Source organism: Vulpes vulpes, chromosome 8, assembly GCF_048418805.1.
Source record: "Vulpes vulpes isolate BD-2025 chromosome 8, VulVul3, whole genome shotgun sequence".
NCBI lineage: Eukaryota > Metazoa > Chordata > Mammalia > Carnivora > Canidae > Vulpes > Vulpes vulpes.
This window is the reverse complement of record NC_132787.1, coordinates 73231776-73254596: the sequence shown is the minus strand read 5'-3', so window position 1 is coordinate 73254596 and position 22821 is coordinate 73231776. Positions and strand designations below refer to the sequence as shown.

The following is a 22821-nucleotide window of genomic DNA, read 5'->3' as shown; positions in this document are numbered from 1 at the left end:
TAATTTCTCTTTCTGCTACTTTGTTATTAATGTATAAAAATGCAACCAATTTCTGTGTGTTGTACCCCCAATGTTACTGAATTCATTTATTATTCCAAAGAAGAAATTGTTAAACAAAAAGGAACCATAACTTAAATATTTGGCATAGTCTCAGTCTCAGTCCGTACATATTGGAGAAAATGAGAAAGCCTGTCTGGAAGCACACACCACGGGTATGGCTGATCAGCCATTTGGTAAGGAGATTAAAATGTGTGTTAACCACGGACTTCTTCAGTGACCCCAGCAAGATCACTGCCAATTTGAACTGAAGGAGATGGATATAGGTCAGAACGAAGGAAGGCTTTCAGATTTAGATTCTGTAGGACAGAATTATAAAGCAAACTATTAGCCTTCAAACCTCCACTATTTTTTACGGAAAGGAAAAAATGTTCCAAGAGCTGACTCAGATGCGACGCCTGAGTGGCTCAGCGATTGAGCGTCTGTCTTCAGCTCAGGACGTGATCCTGGAGACCTGGGATCGAGTCCCACATCAGGATCCCTTCATGGAGCCTGCTTCTCCCTCTGCCTGTGTCTCTGGCTGTCTCTCTCTGTGTCTCTCATGAATAAATAAATAGAATCTTAAAAAAAAAAAAAAAAAAAAAAGCTGACTCAGAGATCATCAGGGCTAGCATCTTGGTTCTAGTAATCGAAACTGCCTCCAGCCAAAGCCATAAAGGACTGTGGGCAAAGCCCTGGGGGTGTGATACCCATCCCCCAGGCTGATAGAGCTTCAGATTGGGGTAAGGGGCGCTCCACAGAAAACCACAGCATGGTGGTGCCCCACCAACACATGGGGATGGTGTTGCCACCTCAGTGGGTCTGGAAGTCAGAGCATTGAGTCAAAGAGGATTATTCTTAAATCTTTTAAGATCTCATGGAATTTCCCTTGCTATGTTTTGGAATTGCTTGGGACTGTCACTCCTTCCTTCTTTCCTATTTCTCCCTTTTGGACTGAGAAATGTCTATCCTATGCCTGTCACATGTTCTTAGCTGGAGAGGAATTTTGCCTCAGGATCAATCATACCTTGAGTCTCACCCATATCTGATTTAGATATCTGTTTATTGATCAATTATTTAATTTTTTTAGTATAGTTGATACACAGTGTTATATTAGTTTCAGGTGTAAGGTTTAGGTGATATTTAGATGAGACTTTGGATTTTAGACATTTAAAGTTGATGCTAAAACAAGTTACCACTTTTGAGGTGGTTGGGATGGAATGAATACATTTTGCAAGTGAGAAAGACATAAATTTGGGCAGAGGCGGAATATTGTGGACGGAATGTTTGTATCTCTTGACCATGTGAGGATACAGCAAGAAATATCTATCTACAAACCAGGAAATAGGCTCTCAGGAGGAACCATGTTGTTTGTTGGCACCTTGATCTTAGACCTTCAAGCCTCCAGAACTGTGAGAAATAAATTGATGTGGTTTAAGCCACCCGGTCTGTGGTAATATGTATATAGGTATGTACACAAAAGATTTGAAAGGGCCTCCAAGAGATGTTTGTACACTTATGTTCATAGCATCATTAGTCACGATAGCTCAGAGTTAAAAGCAACCCAAATGCCTGTGGATGGATGAATGGATAAACAAAATTTGGTATATAGATGCAATGGAGTAGTATTCAGCTTTAAAAAGAAAGATAGGGCAGCCCCAGTGGCGCAGCGGTTTAGCGCACCTGCAGCCCGGGGTGTGATCCTGGAGACCTGGGATCGAGTCCCACGTCGGTTCCCTGCATGGAGCCTGCTTCTCCCTCTGCCTGTGTCTCTGCCTCTCTGTGTGTGTGTGTGTGTGTGTGTCTCTATGAATAAATAAAAAAAAATTTTAAAAATTTGAAAAAAAGATTTATAAAAAGAAAGGTAATTCTGATACATGCAACAATTTGGATGAATCTTAAGGATGCTAAGTGAAATAAGCTAGTCACAAAAAGACAAATACTCTATTATTCTATTTATATAAGGTACCTAGAATAGTCATTCATAAAGGCAGAAAAAGTAGAATGATGGTTACCAGGGGCTGGTGGGAGGAGGGAATGGGGAGTTCTTGTTTAATGGATTTGAGTTTCAGATTTCTTGTTTTTGCCACGAAAAATGTTTCCATTTGGTCCAGGGCTTGGGCAAGGCAAGGTCTCCAGAGTGGTTAAAAAGCTGCCTGGTAGCTGCAGGAAGAGGTTCAGAGAGAAGCCCAGACACCAGAGGGGGTTACAGGGGCCCCTCAAAGGCCACCGGGCTCTGCAGGCTCTTAGTTTTACTTGAGAGGTGAGCTCTTGAAGAGATCATCACCCAGCTTGGTGGCCGGCCGGCCTGTGGAGATGATTCAGGTGATGGGTTTCACCCCCTCATCTAACAAGTGGTTCTCCAGGAAGTAGAGGTCTGCCTGTTCAGAACTCCAGGCTTGCAGACACCAAAGGGCCTGGTTCAGTTTTTTCTGCAGGAGCGTGGTGTTTCCTGTGGGGTCCAGGGCTTTGCCCTACTCCTCTTGGGGCAGCTTCTGCACCTCCTGGAAGAGGGCACTGGTTCTGCATCTTCAAGAGACACTTGGCGCCCACTTGTGGAGGAAGTGGCCCACGCCCTGCCGAGTCATATCCTAGCAGTTGAAATAGAAGCCCAGGAGAGAGGTGGGTGAAGGAGGCCCACAGGTGAATGTTGATCAGGAGGCTGACGGCAGAATAATTCTTAGGAATTCAACAGTTTTGAAATTTTGCCTAATATTATAGTAGGATTTACTTACCTTTTTACTCTTACATTATTTTTTTTTAAGATTTTATTTATTTGGGAGAGAGAGCAAGAGCAGGGGGAGGGGCAGTGAGAGAGGAAGAAGCAGACTCCCACTGAGCAAGGGGCTTGTCTGGGGGCCCAGAACCAGGATCATGACCTGAGCTGAAGGCAGATGCTTAACTCATTGAGCCACCCAGGTGCCCCTTTTAAGTTACTTTAATACTGTTTTTGGAAATAATGGAAACCCATTGCAGTAGTTGTTTTGATTTTGTTTATATCTTCCTCCCTCTCTGTTTTCCTGTTATTTTAATTTTTTTTAATATTTTATTTTTAAGTAATCTCTACACTCAACATAAGGCTTTAACTCACAACCCCGAGATACAGGATCCCATGCTCCACTGACTGAGCCAGCCAGCTGCCCATTGTTTTGATTTTAATAGACATATTTAGATCACCATCAGAACAGATTTGAGTGCCAATACATCTTCTGGTTTACCTTTAATTTTTTGGTGTTTTGTGTTATGTTCTAAATTTAGATATCCAAAGAGAAGAAGAAAAAGTAAAACGGTCAGTGAAAGATGCTGCCAAGAAGGGTCAGAAGGACGTCTGTGTGGTCCTAGCCAAGGAGATGATCAGGTCAAGGAAGGCTGTGAGCAAGCTCTATGCTTCCAAAGCTCACATGAACTCTGTGCTCATGGGGATGAAGAACCAGCTGGGTAAGATGCAGTTAACTTACAGCCTCCTTCTTAATGCTGATGCTCTTGCTGTTGTTAGCAGTACTAGCTAGTTTCCTTGAATAGAAAAAACAGTCTCAGCTATGGTTTTTATTCTTTATATTGTTATCATTGGAGTGTTACACAAATGCAAAATATAATTATTACTATCATTATTGTATGATTCATTTTCTTTTCTCAGTGTTGTTATAATAATGGCAAAATATGCATATCAATCTGCTTTACTTAAAATATTTTCCCTCGTGTGAACAGTGTTGTAAAGTGACCTGAGAGTTGAGTCATAGATGTGTGAAGTGTGTTGGAGGAGGAAGAAGAGCATTTCCTCTGTCCGGGTGCAGAACCACCCTAGGTAGAATGTTAAAATAGTCCAAGTGTGTTTTTGGCTTTCCCCCATCTCCTTTCCTGCCTTATCCCTGGCTCTCTACCTAATGCTTCCTTACATCTTAGGAAGACTGTGTAGTGGGTATTCAGCACACATGTGAACTATCTGTTTAATTTCTAAAAACATGTTACAATATTTAAAATAAACATAATTTAGTTTTCTTTTATTGTCCAGTATCATACTGTTGTGACTTTTCACATGCATCTGTCTCCAGGCCAGTGATAGCTTGAGACATCCAGGTGGTTTCTGGATGTCTTTTTACTTAATTTCTGTTAAATTAAGAAGTCCTACCTCAGAAGTATCATTCCTTGAAAATGGCAGCAAGTGACTATCAGATATTTAGACTTGAGTACTGACTCAGAAATTACAGTAAAATTTTTCACTAAAGAATATTTTCAGTGCTCTGTCAGATATGACATTGATGATACATCACACACAAAAGCTTAGGAGACTTGTATGTTTCAATTTAGAGGCTGGTGCCAAATGAGTACTTCATTATTTGGTTGTATTTGGCTCTGAAGGTATTCCTTTGTGTTCAGTGGTAACATTTAGATATGGTTCATTTTACTTTTTGCATATATTTTTATGCAATGAACATATCTCCAGAAGGACATGGGCAACTGGCAGATCAGTAACATGAAACGGTGCCTGTGAAATTGGAAGGAAAGCAGTTCTGATCTGCCATGTTTGAGGAAAACCAAAAGCATTTTTCTTTCCTGTGGCATTTGGATGATCTAGATCCTTTATCCCTTTTTCCTTCTAATCCAGTTTCATGTAAAAAAAAAAACCAAACTACATTACCTTTTCTAGTCCTTTCTTGTTACTATATTTTTTCCTAATAGCGCTTTGCCTTAACAATTCATTGTCATTACTGACTTCTGTGTTCTCCCAAGCAATGTTGTAGAGCAGAAGCGCAATTAAAACCTTGGACGTGACCGTCAAAAAAAAAAAAAAAAAAAATGCCTAATAGAGCATCCCCGGTGGCTCAGCGGTTTGCGCCGCCTGCAGCCCGGGGCGTGATCCTGGAGACCCTGGATCGAGTCCCACGTGGGCTCCCTGCATGGATGGAACCTGCTTCTCCCTCTGCCTGTGTCTCTGCCTCTCATTCTCTCTCTGTGTCTCTATAAATAAATAAATAAAATCTTTTTAAAAAATGCCTAATAATGAATATATTATTATCAGATTCTTTCTCCAGATACTGAAGATAATAATGGATTGGGAAGAATTTTTTTTAAATGACCAATGGTACCACATCTTCTTAACTTTTAAAAACTGTTATTTTAGCCCTAAGTAATTATTCTCTCTCTCTCTCTCTCTCTCTCTCTCTCTCTCTCTCTCTCTTTAAATACTGGGCATATAGGGGCAGCCCAGGTGGCTCAGCGGTTTAGCACCACCTTTGACCTAGGTTGTGATCCTGGAGACCTGGAATCGAGTCCCACGTCAGGCTCCCTGCTTGGAGCCTGCTTCTCCCTATGCCTGTGTCTCTGCCTCTCTCTCTCACTCTCGCTCTCGCTCTGTGTCTCTCATGAATAAATAAATAAAATCTTTTAAAAAAAATACTGGGCATATAACTTAGATACATGCCTTTGAACAAGCCAGAGTACCATAGAGTACCAGGAAGAAATAATCTCATCTTACCTGAAGTTGAAGCTCCTTTAATATGCCTTCCCAGTTCCAGTCCCTTCTCTCTCAACCTCCCCACAGGTAGCCACTTTCATGAATCTTAAAATTTGTAGAAATGGTATTATACTATATATACCATTCTGCATTGCTTTTTTCCATTTATCATTGTGTTTTTGAAGTATACTGATGATATATTTTTTAACTACTAGATAGTGTTCCATCAGATGGATATATCACATTTTATTTTTTTCTTCTCCCATTAATGGACATTTAGGCTATTTTTAATTTTTTGCTATTACTGTGCTGCTGCAAATGTCTTTTCACTTTGACACATGCATTAAGGTTTCTTTAGGACAATTATATACTCAGAAGTGGGATTGTTGGGTTAAAAATAACTGGGTTTAAATTTTGGTACAGTTGCAAAATTGCTTTCCAAAGAGGCTTTACTAATTTACATTCCCACCAGCAGTGGATGAGAGTTCTTTTTTCCATACCTTTTCACCAGCCCTTGTCAGACTTTGTAATTTTTGAGAAATGTTTCCTTGTTAATAATAAATAACATTTCTTTGGTAACTAGTGTACTTGATCATGGTCTTCTGTTCACCTTTCCTTTCTATGTAACTGACTCCTGAAAACCTTTTCAAACGCTTATAGCTCACAGGTGATCATCTGTGTAAAAAATCTCTTCTCCTGTAACATGTTCTTTTGGTAGCAAACAGAATGAAAGCTCCTAATATGTACTGCACAGAAGTCAGAAGCTTATTTTCCTTTATACAATAAAATATATTTTATTGTTTGTTTCAAATATATATTATATATTATATAAATATATATTATTTGTGGTTTTATCACAACTGAAAAGTAAAATATCTCCTGTTTGGTCTTTAAATGTCAAAGTGTTCCACAGATCCATTCTAGATCCTCTGCTGTTTTCTGTTTTCTGTCCCCCGGGTAACCTCATGTAATCTCGTTCCTCCAAATATTGCTTTCCACGTTCTTATCTGCAAGCCTGACCTTATCACCTAGTGTACAGGTGGCATCTGCACTTAGTGGACATGTTAGAATTCCTGTGCACAGAAATCCTAGCTGGTAGTACCTCAACTGTCCCCACCTCCTCCCTGCATCTCCCCCTGGGAACCCAAGACCTCACACACAGGTTCATCTGTAAATATTTCCACACAGATTCCTAAAAGACAGGGGTCCTGTCCCTTCTGTTCCCTGCTCTCTTAGTTCTTGCATGTGTTCATAGGATCATTTCATTTCCATTGTATTTTCTGTTTCTTTCTGGAAACAAAAGATTTTGGTTCTTAGATTTCCCAGACTGATCCTTTAATTTTCTTACTTTTCCTGTTCTTCATTTTGAAAATCATAACAGCACCTTCCTCATCAGGTAGGTGTGAGGCTTATTCACGCCTGGCACGTGGTGAGTGCTTTATATGTAGGTTCTGGCTGTGATCACTGTCATCAAATTGTGACACTACGTTTTCCTTTCTGAGAAATTTCCTCAACTTTATTTTCTATTTCTTCTCTTGAATTCTTTATTTTGGCTGTCTTAATTTTAATTTACAGAAGAGAGTTCACCGATCTTTTTTTTTTTTTTTCTTAAATCATCCTGTTCATGAACACAGTTTACTCCTCATATTGATAGTCTTCTCTCTGAAGTATTCTAGTGTTCCTTGAACTGTTTCTCAGAGCTGCTTCCCACCACCCCCTTCTTCCAAATCTCTCCTCTTTTTTCAAGGAAGAAAGGGAGAGGGAAAATAGGGTGGGGAGGCTGATCAATTGCAGGCTGTATAAGGACCTTCCCCAGTAGGGAAAGGCGGATAGACTAAGCTACAAAGAGCTAAATGATAATGCATTTAATAAATCCATTTTTAAGCCCCTGTAATGTGCCAGGTAATATATTACTGGATACAGGGGATAAAATAGTCATCATTACAGGCGTAGTCATTGTCCTCTAGGGTATGGGGTAGAAAACACAAATAATCACAAAAATTGAATAAAAATAAAAATACCTAATAATAAGTTTAGTAAGTGGATGTCCTGCAAACAGAAATAGGCACTAGGAGACTGTAAGAGGGAACTGCAGTCAGGGGTGGCTCCTTCCAGGGACTAATGATACCTGAAGGAGGATGTGGGTGGTGAGGAGTGTGGGGGAGTTCCAACCAGACTGCCAGAAAGCCCCTGGGCCAAAAAGAACTGGGCACTTAAAACACTGAAGGAAGTTCTAGGAGGTTGGGGTGCAAGGGGGAGGGATGGCTGGAGAGGCTGAGCAGGAAGGGGAAGAAGAGTTTTTATAGCTGTCAGGAGAGCAAGGGTTTTCAGAGACAAACTGAGATCGAGATAGGCAGTAGTGATGGAGCAGATAGACTGGAAGGGGAGTTCAGAGGAAAAGTCTTTGGGGAGAATCAGAGTCCTCTCAGTTGATTGGTTAGGGTGTACAAAGTCACTGGTGAAGTATTTCAGGCTGTTGTTCAGCAAACAGCACTTGATTCCATTTGACAAGAGCACATTAAGGAGGGGAAGGCATGAGGGGTAATGCTCCAAAGGTAATTTGGAGTCGGTTTTTTAAGTTAAACTGACTGTTTTAATACATTTTGTAGGTAATAGAGTGCCGCGGCCCACTGCAAGCACAGACTGCAGTGCAGTGAGGGCATGGCACCACAGGATGGTGGGCAGGGGACCCGAGTGGTCACTGCAGGCAGGACCTGAGTAGCTTAGTCTAATGGGATGGGCTGGAGGAGAGGACACTAGCAAGACCTATTCTGGATGCAGAGTAAATGGACATGGTGAAGGTATTAAATAAGCTGGAAATGCTCTAAGCCCTTGAGCATAGGAAGAATGCAGGGCCATTAAAAGACACTGGAAACCCAGGTGAAGGAAGAGGACTAAAAAGAAAATGGAGATTCCATTTGGGTCTATCTCTGACTCCACTAGGATCATCCTGCTTCCCTGGCACCTAAGCACAATGCCTGGTGGGAGGAACCCCCAGGAAGCGTTGTTGAGAGGGTTTATAGTAGGATATTCCTGTTGGCAGATAATAAATACAGTGGAGAAGGTAACAGAGGGTGGCATCAAGGACAGAGCAGGAGGGAGGAGTCTACATTTTGAAATGAGAAAAGAGAAAATTAGAATTACTGTACTGAGAGTTCCTGAGAGATTAGGGTCTTGCCCTCAATGTCCGCCCCCCTTCCACCCTCAGCCTGCTCCAGCTTTGAAAAGCTAACATTTGATGAAGTCATTTTCCTTAAGATGTTCTTTGGTTAAAATGCAGATGTCTCTGGGAGAGGTAATACATTAAGCCTTGTCAGCTATTAATATATTGCCATGATTAGATGCTTTCCAAGTGATGGCTCTCTGACAGTACCTCCATGCAGAATAAGACAGATGAGGAGTATGTTTTAATTGGGGGAGTAAATTAAGAGAGAGGTTCGAAGGTGGGGCAGGACATAGAATTGCTGTATGATCCAGAAATTCCAACTCTGGGTATGTACCCAAAAGAATTGAAAGCAGGGTCCTAAACAGGTATTTGTACATCCACATTCATTGTCACATTATTGACAGTAGACAAAAGGTAAAGGTAACCCAGGTGTCCATGGAAGGATGAATGGATAAACAGAATGTAGTGTTTACACACAATGGAATATTATTCATCCTGAAGTTAAAAAGGAAGAAAATGCTGACACTTGGTTACAATTTGGATGAACCCTGAAGGCATTATGCTAAGTGTAATAGGCCTGTCACAAAAGACAGATAACATATGATGCCACTTGCATGAGATACCTAGAAGTCATGTCCATTGAGACAGAACATACAATGGTGGTTGCCAAGGGTTGGAAGGAGGGAAAATGGGACGTTGACAGTTTAATGGAGACAGAATTTCAATTTGGGAAGATGAAAAAAGTTCTGGAGTTGGTGAGGATTGCACATTGTGAATGTGACACTTAAAAATGGTTAAAACGGTAAATTTTATGGTGCGCATATTTTGTCACAGTAAAAATAAGGATGGGCCATGCTTGGATGCTGAGCCATCGTGGAGTCCTGGAGGCAGAAACTGGATGGGAGCTCTAAACCTGTGGGTAGTTAGGGCAGGGTGTCTAGAGGAGTAAAAAAGGCGATGAAAAGAGAGGGTCTGGCTAGGGCATTCCCTCTTAGGGACCTGTTCTGATTTCCTTCTATAGGTTCTTTCTTTGTTTTGTTTGTTTCCTTGCTTTAATTGGAGAACTTGAAAGTAAGTTTGCAAAGTATGGATCTTTGAAGTGAAACATAATATTTGTGAAATTTAAACTGATGTTGAATCAGAAATATTTAATTTAAAAGTTATGCAGGCGTACTGCAAAAAAAAATACTTCATAAATATATAAAATAAAAAGTGTTCACCAATTCCCTTGTTTTGGCCTCAGCCCTCTTATCCACCAGTAATTACTGTTACAGTGCCATCTGGAATATTGGGCAGTTTGCTTTGTTTAGTCTAATAGTGTTGTTTTATATATAAGTGACATATATAATAACATACTGTTCTTCTATACATAAACATAATGATATATATTATATATAATAATACAATAATATATATGTATACATATACATTTGTTACCCAGGTCTTAAGTCCAAGGCCATAATTAAACACATAGAAACAGACTTTTCCCTTTACTTGGCATTTAATGTTTAACATGATCTAGCATATACAAGATTAAAATTCAGTTTCCATAAGATTAGCTGAACTATAATAGTCTTCTAAAATAAATAAATATCTGTTATTTATTGTCCATGTGTTTATTCAGTGGTTTTAAATGTTTTTCTTCAAAACTTTCACAAAAATCTGTAGAGCAAATTGTCTTTTTCAAATGAAATATTTTTCCTTTGTACAAACAAAATACAGTATTAATAGACATTTTTTAAAGGGTGAAAAACATACCTCCCTAACAATTTTATTGTCTGTTTCCTCTTAATTTTAGTTATTGTTGGGGTGCCTGGGGGGCTCAGTCAGTGAAGCGTCTGCCTTCAGCTCAGGTTCTGACCCCCGGGGTCCTGGGATCGAGCCCCACATCAAGCTCCCTGCTCATTGGGTACCCTGCTTCTCGTTTGCCCCTGTTTGTTCTCTCTCTCTCACTCTAGTTTTCTCTCAAACAAATAAAATCTTTAATTTTGATTATTGTTAATATGAATACCTGTTTTACTCAGCTGTAAGTGTACAAAAATATACAATTGACATTAAGTGAATGACATGAGATAGCTGTCCTAGAATTTTAAGGTCCTGTTTGTAGCAAAGCTGGATCCATCAGAAAGCCACATTTTCACCCCGCTTAGCTTTGCTTCCCACAAAAATGCCTTTGCTGAGCTGTATTTGCATAGTATTCCTTTCCTTGCTTTTTTAATAGATAAGATATAGCTAGATGAAGACTATTTCTGTAACTCTATAGTCAGTAAAAATTGGGAAATGAAATTTCTGTTAAAACCTAGTGCTGGAAAAAAATCTTTGCCAGTGAAATAATATGCTTCTACCAGAGGGTGTCCTGACAGAGTCTCAAAACACTGTTAGCCTTTGTTTCAGCTTTTGAGATGCTAAAGCTAAATTTATTCTCCGTTGCAGTGGCTCTACCAGCCTAGGTCAGTGATCCCCATCAAAGGCCAGTTTTGCCCTTCAGGGGACATTTGGCAGTGTCTAGAGACATTTTTGATTGTCACATCTGGGGTGCGGGGACAATGCTACTGGCATGTAGTGGGTAGAAGCCAGGGATGCTGCTAATACTTCGAATGCATCAAACAGCTACCTATAGCAGAATTATCCAGCCCAGATCATTCAGCATGTCATTGTTGAGAAACTTAGTCCTACATCTGTAAAATCAACTCCCCCTTTTTAGTTTTTCTGTTTTTTCTTTTAAAAATTTTATTTACTTGAGAGAGAGAGATAACAGAGAAAGCAAGAGAGAACACAATCGGGGAGGAGAGGGAGAAAGAGACTCCCCACTGAGCAGGGAGCCTGACACAGGGCTCAATCCTAGGACCCCGGCATTATGACCTGAGCCACCCATGTGCCCTGCTTTTCTGTTTATTTTATCATACCAGTTAATACTACGTCTTTGTAATAAACTGCTTCAATTTTTTTTTTCAAGTGGTGGCATATGAATTGTAAATAAATGCTTTTAAATTTTGCAAGTTTCCCAAATGTGCATGGTTCCAATAATTTTTAATGACTAATTCTCTTTTATGGCCTTTGGTTGAGTTCCCCATATTATAGAATGTTTATTGTCGTCTTTTCCTTTTAATTTTTATCTTTATTTCTTACCATGTGTTGGATGTCTCTTGTAAATCATTTAACTCTTTTTCTGAACTACGTGAAGAAGAAATAGCTATCTCTTTAAAGTTACTTTTGGGGGATCCCTGAGTGGCTCAGTGGTTTAGCGCTTGCCTTTGGCCCAGGGCGTGATCCTGGAGTCCTGGGATCGAGTCCCACGTCAGGCTCCCTGCATGGAGCCTGCTTCTCCCTCTGCCTGTGTCTCTGCCTCTCTCTCTCTCTCTCTCTCTCTCTGTCTCTCATGAAAAAATAAAATCTTTAAATTAAAAAAAAAAAGATACTTTTGAAGCTTGAGTCTTTTATCACCTCTTGGAGCTTACACTTGTCATTATTGTGAAATATTGTAAGATTCTGTATTTTCTCAAAATTGCATTCATTCTTTTTGTGATTGCCATGTTTGAATTGGCTTTTAAAAATAAGTCAGTCCAGTTTGTGAGTGTCTTGTTCCCCTGGGCCCTCAATATCAAGGAGCTGCAGCATTTTGGTGTTGCTGTCATTTTTGATACTTAACCTTAATTTACTTTTCTGTTTTTTAAATTTAACTGTAATTGCCATGAGACCCTATGATAGGTAGAGTTTTATGCTTTTGGTGCTTTCATTATTGGTGTCAAATTCTTTTCAGAATATCTATGTTAGTTTTTGCATCTGATTATGAAGTGAGGGCTGTATTTAGCTACTTTTGTTTCTGTCTTTGGTTATTGTAATATTCATAGCAGAACTTGTATTTTTATGTGTATAATATCTTTTTTGACAGGCAAGCATGGGAATATATTATTGCTTTATTTTTATATATTCTTTTTTTTTTTAAGATTTTATTTTTTTGAGAGAGAGTGAGTAAGCACGGAGACAGGGGCAGAGGGAGAAGGAGAAGCAGACTCCCCACTGTACAGGGAGCCCAACTCAGGGCTCGATCCCAGGATGCTGAGCCAAAGGCAGATGCTTAACCTACTGAGCCACCCACGTGTCCCTACCTATATTCTCAGAGTTTATAATTGAGGTTTTTATTTTGAGATAATTGTAGATTTATATGCATGCAGTTTTGAGAAGTAATACATGGGGATTCTGTGTACCCTTTGCCAATTTTCCCAGAATGTTAATGTCTTACAAAATTATAATAGAATATCCAACTAGGATTTTGGCATTGGTATAGTCAAGCTGAAGAATGTTTCCAGTTTCCATCTCTACAAGGATCCCTCATGTTGTCCTTTTATAACCACATTTACCTGCCTAATCTCTGGCATTTCCCTCCCTGCCTATCTCTGGCAACCACTAAGCTGTTCTCCATTTTATAATTTTGTCATTTCAGGAATATTATATGGATGAAATCAGACAGTATATAACCTAGGGGATTGACTTTTTTCTACTCGGTATAATTCTCTGGAAATTAACCCAAGGTTTGCATGTATCAGTAGGTCATTTCTTTTTTATTGCTGAGTAGTATTCCATGGTATGGATATACCACAGTGTAATCTTTGACCTGTTGGAGGACTTGTGGGTTGTTTACAGTTACTGGCTATTTTGAATAAAGCTTTATAAAAGTGTACAGGTTCTTTCAAAAATGTACATCTCTTCTCTGAGATAGATGCCCAGTAGAACAATTGCTGGTTTTTATGGTTGTATATAAGGAACTGTCAAACTGTTGTCCAGAGTAACAGTACATTTTAAATTCCCACATGCCAGTGTATGAGTGGTCCAGTTTTTCTGCATCCTCCACATTTGATAGTGTCACTATTTTTTTATTTATTTTTTATTTTTTTGGCCATTCTGATGTATGTGTGGACCTGATTGTGGTTTTAACTTGCATTCCCCTAGTGGCTGATGAGTAGGAACATTTTTTCATGTGCTTACTTGCCAGGTGTATCTCCTATTTGGTGAAATGACACTTTTCTATTTTTGTGTATGTTGGAAATTTCTACAATGAAATGCTAAAAGACTAATCTTTTAAATTCTTCAATTTTTTATGTTTCTTCCTGGGTTTTAAATGCTTTTTTTGTTGTTGTTTTTAATGTTTATTTCTGGGTTTTAGTTTCTTTTCTGAGATCATTTGATCTGTTATTGTCACCAATATATAGTCATTCTATATCTAAATAAAAATTTGGGGAGAACTAGTTTCTGTCTATGAATGTCTCTCCCATTCCTTTTGCCATATGAAATGGATTTATTTCTATAAAGAAGTACTATGGAATTTTTATGGTCAGTACAAAAAAGAAAAAACACATTTCTGATCTAAATATGTCATTATATGTAGAAGCACTTGAGTCTTTTTTAACCACCTCAGTATTGTTTTCTATTAAGACATGAATATGGGGATGCCTGGGGGGCTCAGTGGTTGAGCATCTGCCTTCGGCCCAGGGCGTGATCCTGGGATCTGGGATCAAGTCCCACATAAGGCTCCCTGCATGGAGCCTGCTTCTCCCTCCGCCTATATCTCTGCCTGTCTCTCTCATGAATAAAATAATAAAATCATTAAAAAAAAAAGACATGAAAAAAAAAGACATGAATATGTTTAACATTTTTTAAAGTCAAATTTTAATGTTGTGATAGTTTTCCTTGTCTTCTGAGTTCATTTGTTGCTTTCTTCAACAAATATTTGAGTGTCCCCTTGTCAGGCACCATGCTAGGCACTGGGAGTAAAATCGTGAGTCCAGTTCAAATAAAAAAGAAATCTTTTCCTCTCTTGGGCAAGCATGTATTACCAGAATGGTAACCTTAATGAAAAGATTCATTAATCCCTGTGAAAGGATGACATACAAATTCATGTAGTATATCATTTAAAAAAAACAAAAACAAAAACAAAAGAGAAATCTATCCATGAGGTCCCCACTCCAGAGAGCTGTTAGTGGGGCTGTGCGCTGCATATTGAGGGAGGATCATGTGCAGAGGCCCCACAGCTGGCCCCACAGCCTGGGACGCTGGAAGAGCAGCAGGAAGGCCTGGTATTGGGCTGAGGAGGGGCCAGTAGAAAGAGCTACAACTAGGAAATGCTGCTTATTTTCATGATTCCTTCTGTGCGACTTTGAGCTTTCTAATTTCAAATGTCAGCTAGTTGCTAAAATGCTAACTTATTAATGTTTTCTGTATTAACTTTTTGGAGATTTTTTTTTTTTGAGAGAAAGCGTGTGTATGCACATGTGAGCGGGGTGTGGGGGCAGAGAGGAGAGGGAGAATCTTAAGCAGGCACCCCCTGCTTGACTGACTGAGCCACTCAGGTACCCCAGAGGTTCTTTTTTTATTGTGAAATATATGTAGCTGCTAATCCTCTGTGCTCTGCCTGTTCAGCCCTTCCTGCTCCCTAACCCCTGGCAACCACCCATCTTTTTACGGTCTCCATAGCTTTGCCTCCTCCAGAATGTCATGTGGTTGGAATCATACAGTGTGTAAGCTGTTTAGATTGGCTTCTTTCATTTAGTAATATGCAGGTAAGTAAGTTTTTTAAATTTTTTTAATGGCTTGAGAGCTCATTTCTTTTTAGTGCTGAATATTCCATTGTCTGTATGTATCACACTTTATCCATTATTGTTCGCTTGCAAGCAACCTTTTGGTTGCTTCCAAATTTTGGCAATTATGAAGAAAGCTGCTAATCCATAGGTTTTGTGTAGACATATGTTTCAGCTCATTTGAGTAAACACCAATGAATACAATCCTGGATAATATAGTAAGAATATAATACGTCTAGTTTTGTTAAAAAAAAAAACAAAACCTGCCATGTTGTCTTCCAAAGTGTCTACATTTTGCTTTCCCACCAGCAGTGAAGTAGAGTTCCTATTGTCCCACATCCTTGGCAGCATTGAGTGTTGTCAGTGCTGGATTTTTGACAGTTTTAATACATGTGTAGTAGTATGTATCTCCTTGTTTTAACTTGCAGTTCCCAAATGACATGTTGATTATCTTTTCATATGGGTTTTGGTGGGTTTTTTTTTGGGGGGGGGCATCTGTATATCTTTTTGGTGAGGTATCTGTTTAGGTCTTCTGCCCATTTTTAATTGGATTGTTCATTTTCTGACTGTTGATTTTAAGAGTTCTTTGCACACTTTGGAGAACAGTCCTTTCTCAGATATGTCTTGTGCAAATATTTTCTTTCAGCTTATGACTTGTCTTCTCATTCTCTTGAGGGGTGACTATTTTTATTATAAAATAATTTTTATCTGCTTCACATGCTTTTCTCATGGAACATAGAAAGTATATCTTAATCTAAATCTACTCTTTTATTTTTCTCTGTATGTGTATCTTCCTTATTTTGAGTTTTCACTGTAGCACATACATTCATTTTTGGCCTTTTAAAAATCTACTTACCCTTGTCCTGATTGGTTATCAAATTGAATTTTTTTTAATTAGTTTCATTTCTAAGTTTATTTTTGCTTCCTCTTTTCTCTGCTATAGTGTCTCTTCCCTTTCTTAACAATCAGAAGTTTATGGCTTCTTCAAAGTACAGATGTTTTAGTATTTAACACTTGTCACACCATTTTTTTCCGTCTCCCATCTTTTTGTTTTTACTAATTCAGCTCAAAAAAGTTTATTGAACACATGTCACATTCAGGCACACTCTGGTATAGACTGAAGATGTAAATTAGGATAAAACATACTGTGTAGACATCAAATGCTACAGTTCAAAAAGAGCTGTATGGAATTAGCTTTATTTTTGCCCTTCTTCCCATCACTTACCTTTTACAATAATCAATAATAACCTTAATATTTTAAAACATTTTTGTGTCATAATGGCAAATATAATTTATTTCAACCATACAGATTCTTGATATTTCTGCTATAATTATAATAACATAAATATTTTGATCAGTTAGATCAATATTTTGATCTAATATTAAATCAAAAAATTTGATCTCAATGATTAGATCAATATTTTACTTTCCCATTTCAATTTTAAGGGAAATGAAGTATTCTCTGCAACTAGCACTTTCTTACTCGTTTGGAAAAATCACAAAACTGTGTATATGTTAGGCATTTCCCTAGTCATTCTTATTTCCTTGCTTCTTGTTTTTCCTTAGATGTGGAAGCTGCCTAGAGTCTGGGTTCAGACAGGGGTAAATTCATAGTGACTCCTGGCTTAGCCAGGCTCTGCAGTACTGGAGAAGGGCTCAGTACCAGTTTTGTTGAGCAGCTCAGAACTTTAAATCTCATGAAATTCCAAAACAGATTTGGAAGTGTGCCAAATCTTTATTTTGACATGTTAAAGATGTGTGTGTGGCTGGGGTGCAAAGCAGAGGGATGATCATTTGCTATTATCATGATTTCTTAGATAAAATATATAATATGTATATAATCAGAATGCAGAAATTTTTTCTTAGCAAGGAACTGTTACCACCAGGAACAGTGACACATAGACTTACTATGTATCTTCTCCTGACTTCTCTCATTTTCCTGAGGAGGAGTGGCAAGTCTCTCACAGAATAGCCACCATCCATAGGCTATTGTATGGGGAGTACCAGTTGGGTAGCCTGAAGCATATTTTCCAGCGTGGCCTGGTAAGGTCTAGAGCTGTTCCTGCCATGTGACTTGTCTTGTGTGACACAGTCATTCCTAGTGGACATCTCCCTAAAGATAACATGCATACCTTCAGGCTGCTGTCTAAGTCAGCCAGCTGGTGTGTGTGTGTGCTCTAGGAACATGTACCTGTTGTAGCTAAAGTCATATATAATTTGGAAAAGTCAGTCTCTTGGTCAACTAGCACAGTAATGTAGTCTACAGATTCATAAATAGCTTTGGTAGTCCACCTACTACTGTTCTCTTTTATTAGAATAGCTTATGACTGTTACTCTTTATACCAGTCCTGCGTCACATTCTATTAAACCATCCTGTTACTTTTCCCTCTCAGCGGTTTTGCGAGTGGCTGGTTCCCTGCAGAAGAGCACAGAAGTGATGAAGGCCATGCAGAGTCTTGTGAAGATCCCAGAAATCCAGGCCACCATGAGAGAACTTTCCAAAGAGATGATGAAGGTGACCTGGGGCCAACCCTGCATTCATTCCTAGCACATGGCAGAGGGCTAGGGCTAGGGCTGGGCAGGAGCAGACTGACCACTGTTGCCAGACAGAAATGATTTTGAAGACAGAGGAGCAGCTCTTAACACTGGTTGAAACCATCTAAGCTGACCATGGCAGAGGCTGGGTCAGATTGCCAGTGTCCCACGATTGGGGCCTAGAAAGGACTTCTAATGGTGGCCTTCAGCCAGGGGCAAGGCTCAGGAGAACATTGTTACTGAGCCCCCTGCCAGCCAGTGGTATACCACATGTTTTGTCCTATAGAGTCCTCCCAGGACTCTGTGAGGGAGCTCTTTTTTACCCCATTTTATACAGGAGGAAATTGTTCAAGTTGCCAGGTGATTTACCTAAGTGACCTTGGTAGTAAGTGACAGATCTGGGGTTGGAGCACATACCTTACTGCCTGAGCTGCGTCAGAAGTTGTGAATGTAAGTTCCTTATGCAGGCGTGTTTCATACTTTAGACTTGTGATCTGAGAGCCAATATTGTACACCTCAGATTCTTATGTATTAGCTTGTGTATAGGAATTGCCTTCTTCCTAGGGAGTTTCATTTATGAACTTGAGTTCTATGTGGGGCTCTTGGGCACAGGAGGGAGGAACCAGAAAAAATTGATGGAACCACAGCATAGAAAACCTACAACACAGGTGTTTGGTACCAGAAGTCTTGGGCAGTAGCAGGAAGGAGGCAATGGGGTCAGAAGTATGTGTCCTTTAAAAGTGGTGCATGGGTCTTTTTTCCCAAGTTGTGATGACTGTCCATCTAGAACTAGATAAAAAGGTAATTCTTGGAATGACTTCGGGCCTGCTCATTCTAACTTATGTAGCCACCAGGATCTGAGGGGGAAGCCCCTTTTAGAATCTGGGGTCTTCTCCACAATGCTTTCTGAATGCGGAAAGTAACACAGATTTGGAGGAAGGCCTGTATATAATAGATGATAAATAATTACTGAATACATTCTAGGATGCATCCCCAAGTACAAAATGAAACCTCTGGTAAGGGCCCTGCTCCTTGAGGGCATGACGTTAGTCATACTCCATTTGTTCGCAGGCCTTGACCTGTTGTGTGGCACAGAGTGGGCATTGGTTGAATGGTTGCTGATGAATAAGTGCATAAATGAATGAGTGAACCCATCTCCAGGATATAGAAGGCTATTAGAGTCAGGATTCCAGTAGGCTCTTTTTAACCACTTACTGAGCACATACTGAACCTCTTCCACAATAGTCTCCAACATTAAGATGACTGCCATTCATTGGGGTCAGAGGGTTCCACCTGTGTGAATTGAATTTATTTTTCATTTTGGTTGGGAGGAAAGGATCTGAGAATATATAGAATATGGTTATTAGTCTGATTTGTGTCATTAAGAGTCATTTGAGTGGTGTGGCAGCAAAGGCAGGCAGGAGAGTGGACTTGCTTTACCTTTGATACCATCAGCATGGTTAGTGAGAGTAGTGGCTGCTAAGTGTGGGGGAACCAGAGCTGGAGCTGTCACAAGTGACCTGTTCCTTAAATCACTGGATCAAGATACAGAGCAAAGGGCTCAGTTCTTGCAAATGAAGTGGCACAGCAATTAGGATTTTTCTTTTTTGGCAGCTTCTCAGAAGCCTGAATCCATACTGTCCTTTTGACTCTCAGTCCTTTCCCATCTGTTCTACTCAGGGATACCAGGGGCCTCTTTCTGTCATTGGAGGGTGCTATTAGGACCTTTTGCTTCAAAACCAAACAACAATCCATGGGGTCTTACTTGAGAGCTGAGGACACTGCCTGACAAGGAAGACCTTGGGTCTGGCTTGTGTTGGACAATGTTTGAAAACAGTTTATTTGTGCTCCATGGTGGCACCATGCTCCCTTGGGGACAAAGGAGGCCTGTGGCTGGCTTCAGGCTTCCAGTAGAGTCAGGGCGTTACATGCAGAAACGCTGTTTTAGTGATTCTCTCAGGAATGGAGGATCAGTCTTTGGTGAATTGATTGAGCCTTGCCAGAATCCCTGGACTGGCCCTATACCAGCAGCTGAAACCTGGACATGCTGAAGTACTCTTCAGGCCTTTTTAGGGTTCCATGGAACCCCACTCTGCCCTTGGTACCTGTTATCATAGTGTCCACAAAGACTCCACTCCATTTTCATCCTGTTTCAGGCCCTGTAATCATAGACTCTGTTTGCAGCATTAGGGCACATGCTTCCTAAGACAGCTCAGAGCACACTTGATTTTCAGCAGATTGTTCCCCAAGTGCCCTCTTTACAGTGTCAGCAGGGGCTCTGCTGACAAAGGTCCCCCTCCAGCCCTAGTGCTGAATGTGGAGAACAGTTTCCCTGTGGCCTTTGCCTTTCTTCAGAGAGGACGGACAGCGTCAGCGTTTCTTGCGGCCATCTGTCTTGAGTGTTAGCCCTCAGAAGGGTGGTCTGGACCTGGAGACTCTAGAGCTCGAGTGGAACTGGACCCGCAGAGGAGTCTGTGGGGAACAGATTTACCAACTGAGGGAAGTGATGTGATTTGTTCTGTGTTTAGGCTGGCATCATAGAAGAAATGTTAGAGGACACTTTTGAGAGCATGGATGATCAGGAAGAAATGGAAGAAGCAGCAGAAATGGAAATTGACAAAATTCTCTTTGAAATCACAGCAGGTATGGCCCTGAGATTCTTCTTCTTTCTACCCTCCTTCTGTGGTCATTCTTGCATTCACTAAGTTAGCTAGTAGCTTTTTCTTTAGGACCCTCTTTCTTCTACATTTTTTAGATTATACAAGATAGTTCTTAAAAAGTAAGCACAATATCCATAACCATCTTTTTTAAAACACCAAGATTTTTAAAAATTGCTAGAGTCTTCAGAATGTAAGGAGAAACACTGCTCTCCCAGCAGTGCTGTTGGGAGCTTAGAGTGGTATAGACTTTCTTGAAAGCAATTTGGCAGTAGCTGACAAAGGCCCTGGACCTAACAGGTTGATTTATGGGAATTTATTCTAGTATTTAAGGATGTGATGAAAAATTTAATTCAAGGATGTCTGTAGTAGCATTATTTATCATACTGAAATATTTGAAACAAGCTAAATGCCTAATAATAGAGTATTAGTTGAATTGTGTTGTATCTGCTTTAATGGAATACTTTATAGCTAGCTATGGTAATATGGAAATACATTCATTGACATGGAAAGATTTTCACAATATAGTGTGTGAGAAAAGCCTCGTTACTGCAATACATACTCTTGTGCAAATAATAGGTCTATAGAAAAAGTCTGGAAAGGGAATAAACAAAAATAGTAATCTCTGAACAGTGGTTAATGAAGTTTTAAACTTTATTTTTACTTCTGGATTTTGGATTTTATGTTTACTAAAATTTATGACGTTTAATTTTTATCTGTTTGTTTTAAAATTATGTAATTATTTGTTTTAAAACTGTTGGGAGAAAGACTAGTTACTCCAGGAAAACATTTTGTGAATGTTTAGAAACAATTTAGTTTTACTGAGAAACATTTAACATCTTCATAAATCTTAAAAATTAAATCTTTAATAGGGCTTAGGAATTTAGACCAAGAGTATCAGAACCAAAATTCTTAAAATCAGAATCTTCAGTTATTGTAATCTTGGTATCATGACAAGTTGGTGTTTGCATATTTATCATAGCAAAATCTCACACAGCTTGTTTTATTACCCCTTTTCTGTTCTTGTTGGACTCTTCCAGGTATGAAAGGCAGAGAGATTGAGGGATCACTTTTTTTTTTTTTTTTTTTTTTTTTTTATGATAGTCACAGAGAGAGAGAGAGAGAGGCAGAGACACAGGCAGAGGGAGAAGCAGGCTCCATGCACCGGGAGCCCGATGTGGGATTTGATCCCGGGTCTTCAGGATCGCGCCCTGGGCCAAAGGCAGGCGCCAAACCGCTGCGCCACCCAGGGATCCCGAGGGACCACTTTTTAAAAACAATACTTGGTTAATTTATTTGCTGTTTCTTTTCAGGGGCCTTAGGCAAAGCACCTAGTAAAGTGACCGACGCCCTTCCAGAGCCTGAACCCTCAGGAGCAATGGCTGCATCAGAAGATGAGGAGGAGGAAGAGGCTCTGGAGGCCATGCAGTCCCGTCTGGCTACACTTCGCAGCTAGGAGCTGCCTTGCTGGGCTGTCGGGCTCTTTCACAGCCGGCCTACCCAGAGTAAACACACTCCTCTGAAGCAACCACCATTTTATGTATCTCTTGCACTACACCTCTCAGTGAGGCACTGCATTCTGAGAAGGTTCTCTGCTAGTATCTCTTCACTCTTTGCAGAGGTTTTGGGATCTCAACAGGATTGTCCTTGAGAGGTGGGGTTATAAATGCATCATTTTCAGGAATATAAACAGAAGTATCTTTTGGAGGAAAGGGCGCAAGAATCTGTTTTCTCCCAAGGCACTTCTGAGGATAGAGTTGATTGCCTGAATGTTGAGGACTACATTTTTTTGTCCCTAAAACACTATATAAAATGGATTTTAATAAATTTCTGCTTTAACACTTGGTCTCATTGTAGATTGTCATGTGCATTTAATTTTCAAGGTTTTTGCAGTCTCAAATTATATGTTGACCTTGGAAGGAGAGAAGGTGCTATAGAGTCATACAGGATGTGGAAGCTCAGCACAAGAAGAATCTGTTCCCAGGATACTGTTCCCCAGCCTTCACAGATGTGGGAGGGGAGCCACACCTCTGCTTTCTGTCATCTGTTTAATCAAAAGGATCCTCAAGAACTGTCCTATTGGCTGGATGGCTGTATTATACCCTGACAGGTGTGTTTATGTACTTTTCCTTCCCATCCTTCCCAATGCAAACTGGACCCAGGACAGACACCTGGGAGATTAGGACTCTCTCATTCTCTAATTGCTTTTCTCTGCTGCCACTCTTATTATTGTTCAGCTCATTTGGGTAAATACCAGGGAACACGGTTCCTGGATTACTGGTAAGACTTATGTCTGCTTTTCTAAGAAACTACCAAACTGTCTTCCAAAGTGGCTGTACCATATCGCATTCCCAGGAACCATGACTGGGAATTTCTGACCCTCTCATCCTCATGAGT

General features: G+C 39.9%; 1 protein-coding gene across 2 annotated transcripts in view; it reads left to right on the top strand.

Annotated features, from left to right (window-relative positions):
• The window catches only part of CHMP3 (charged multivesicular body protein 3), a 62396-nt gene extending 40126 nt beyond the window's left edge, over positions 1-22270 (top strand). For both annotated transcript variants that reach the window (XM_025994398.2, XM_025994397.2), the window contains 4 exons: positions 3295-3474; positions 17626-17747; positions 20296-20410; positions 21738-22270. In XM_025994398.2, coding sequence (XP_025850183.1) covers positions 3295-3474; positions 17626-17747; positions 20296-20410; positions 21738-21880 — 560 coding nt within the window. In that variant the 3' untranslated portion in view covers positions 21881-22270. The remainder of the gene's footprint in view (positions 1-3294; positions 3475-17625; positions 17748-20295; positions 20411-21737) is intronic.
• Positions 22271-22821: the final 551 nt, after the last annotated feature.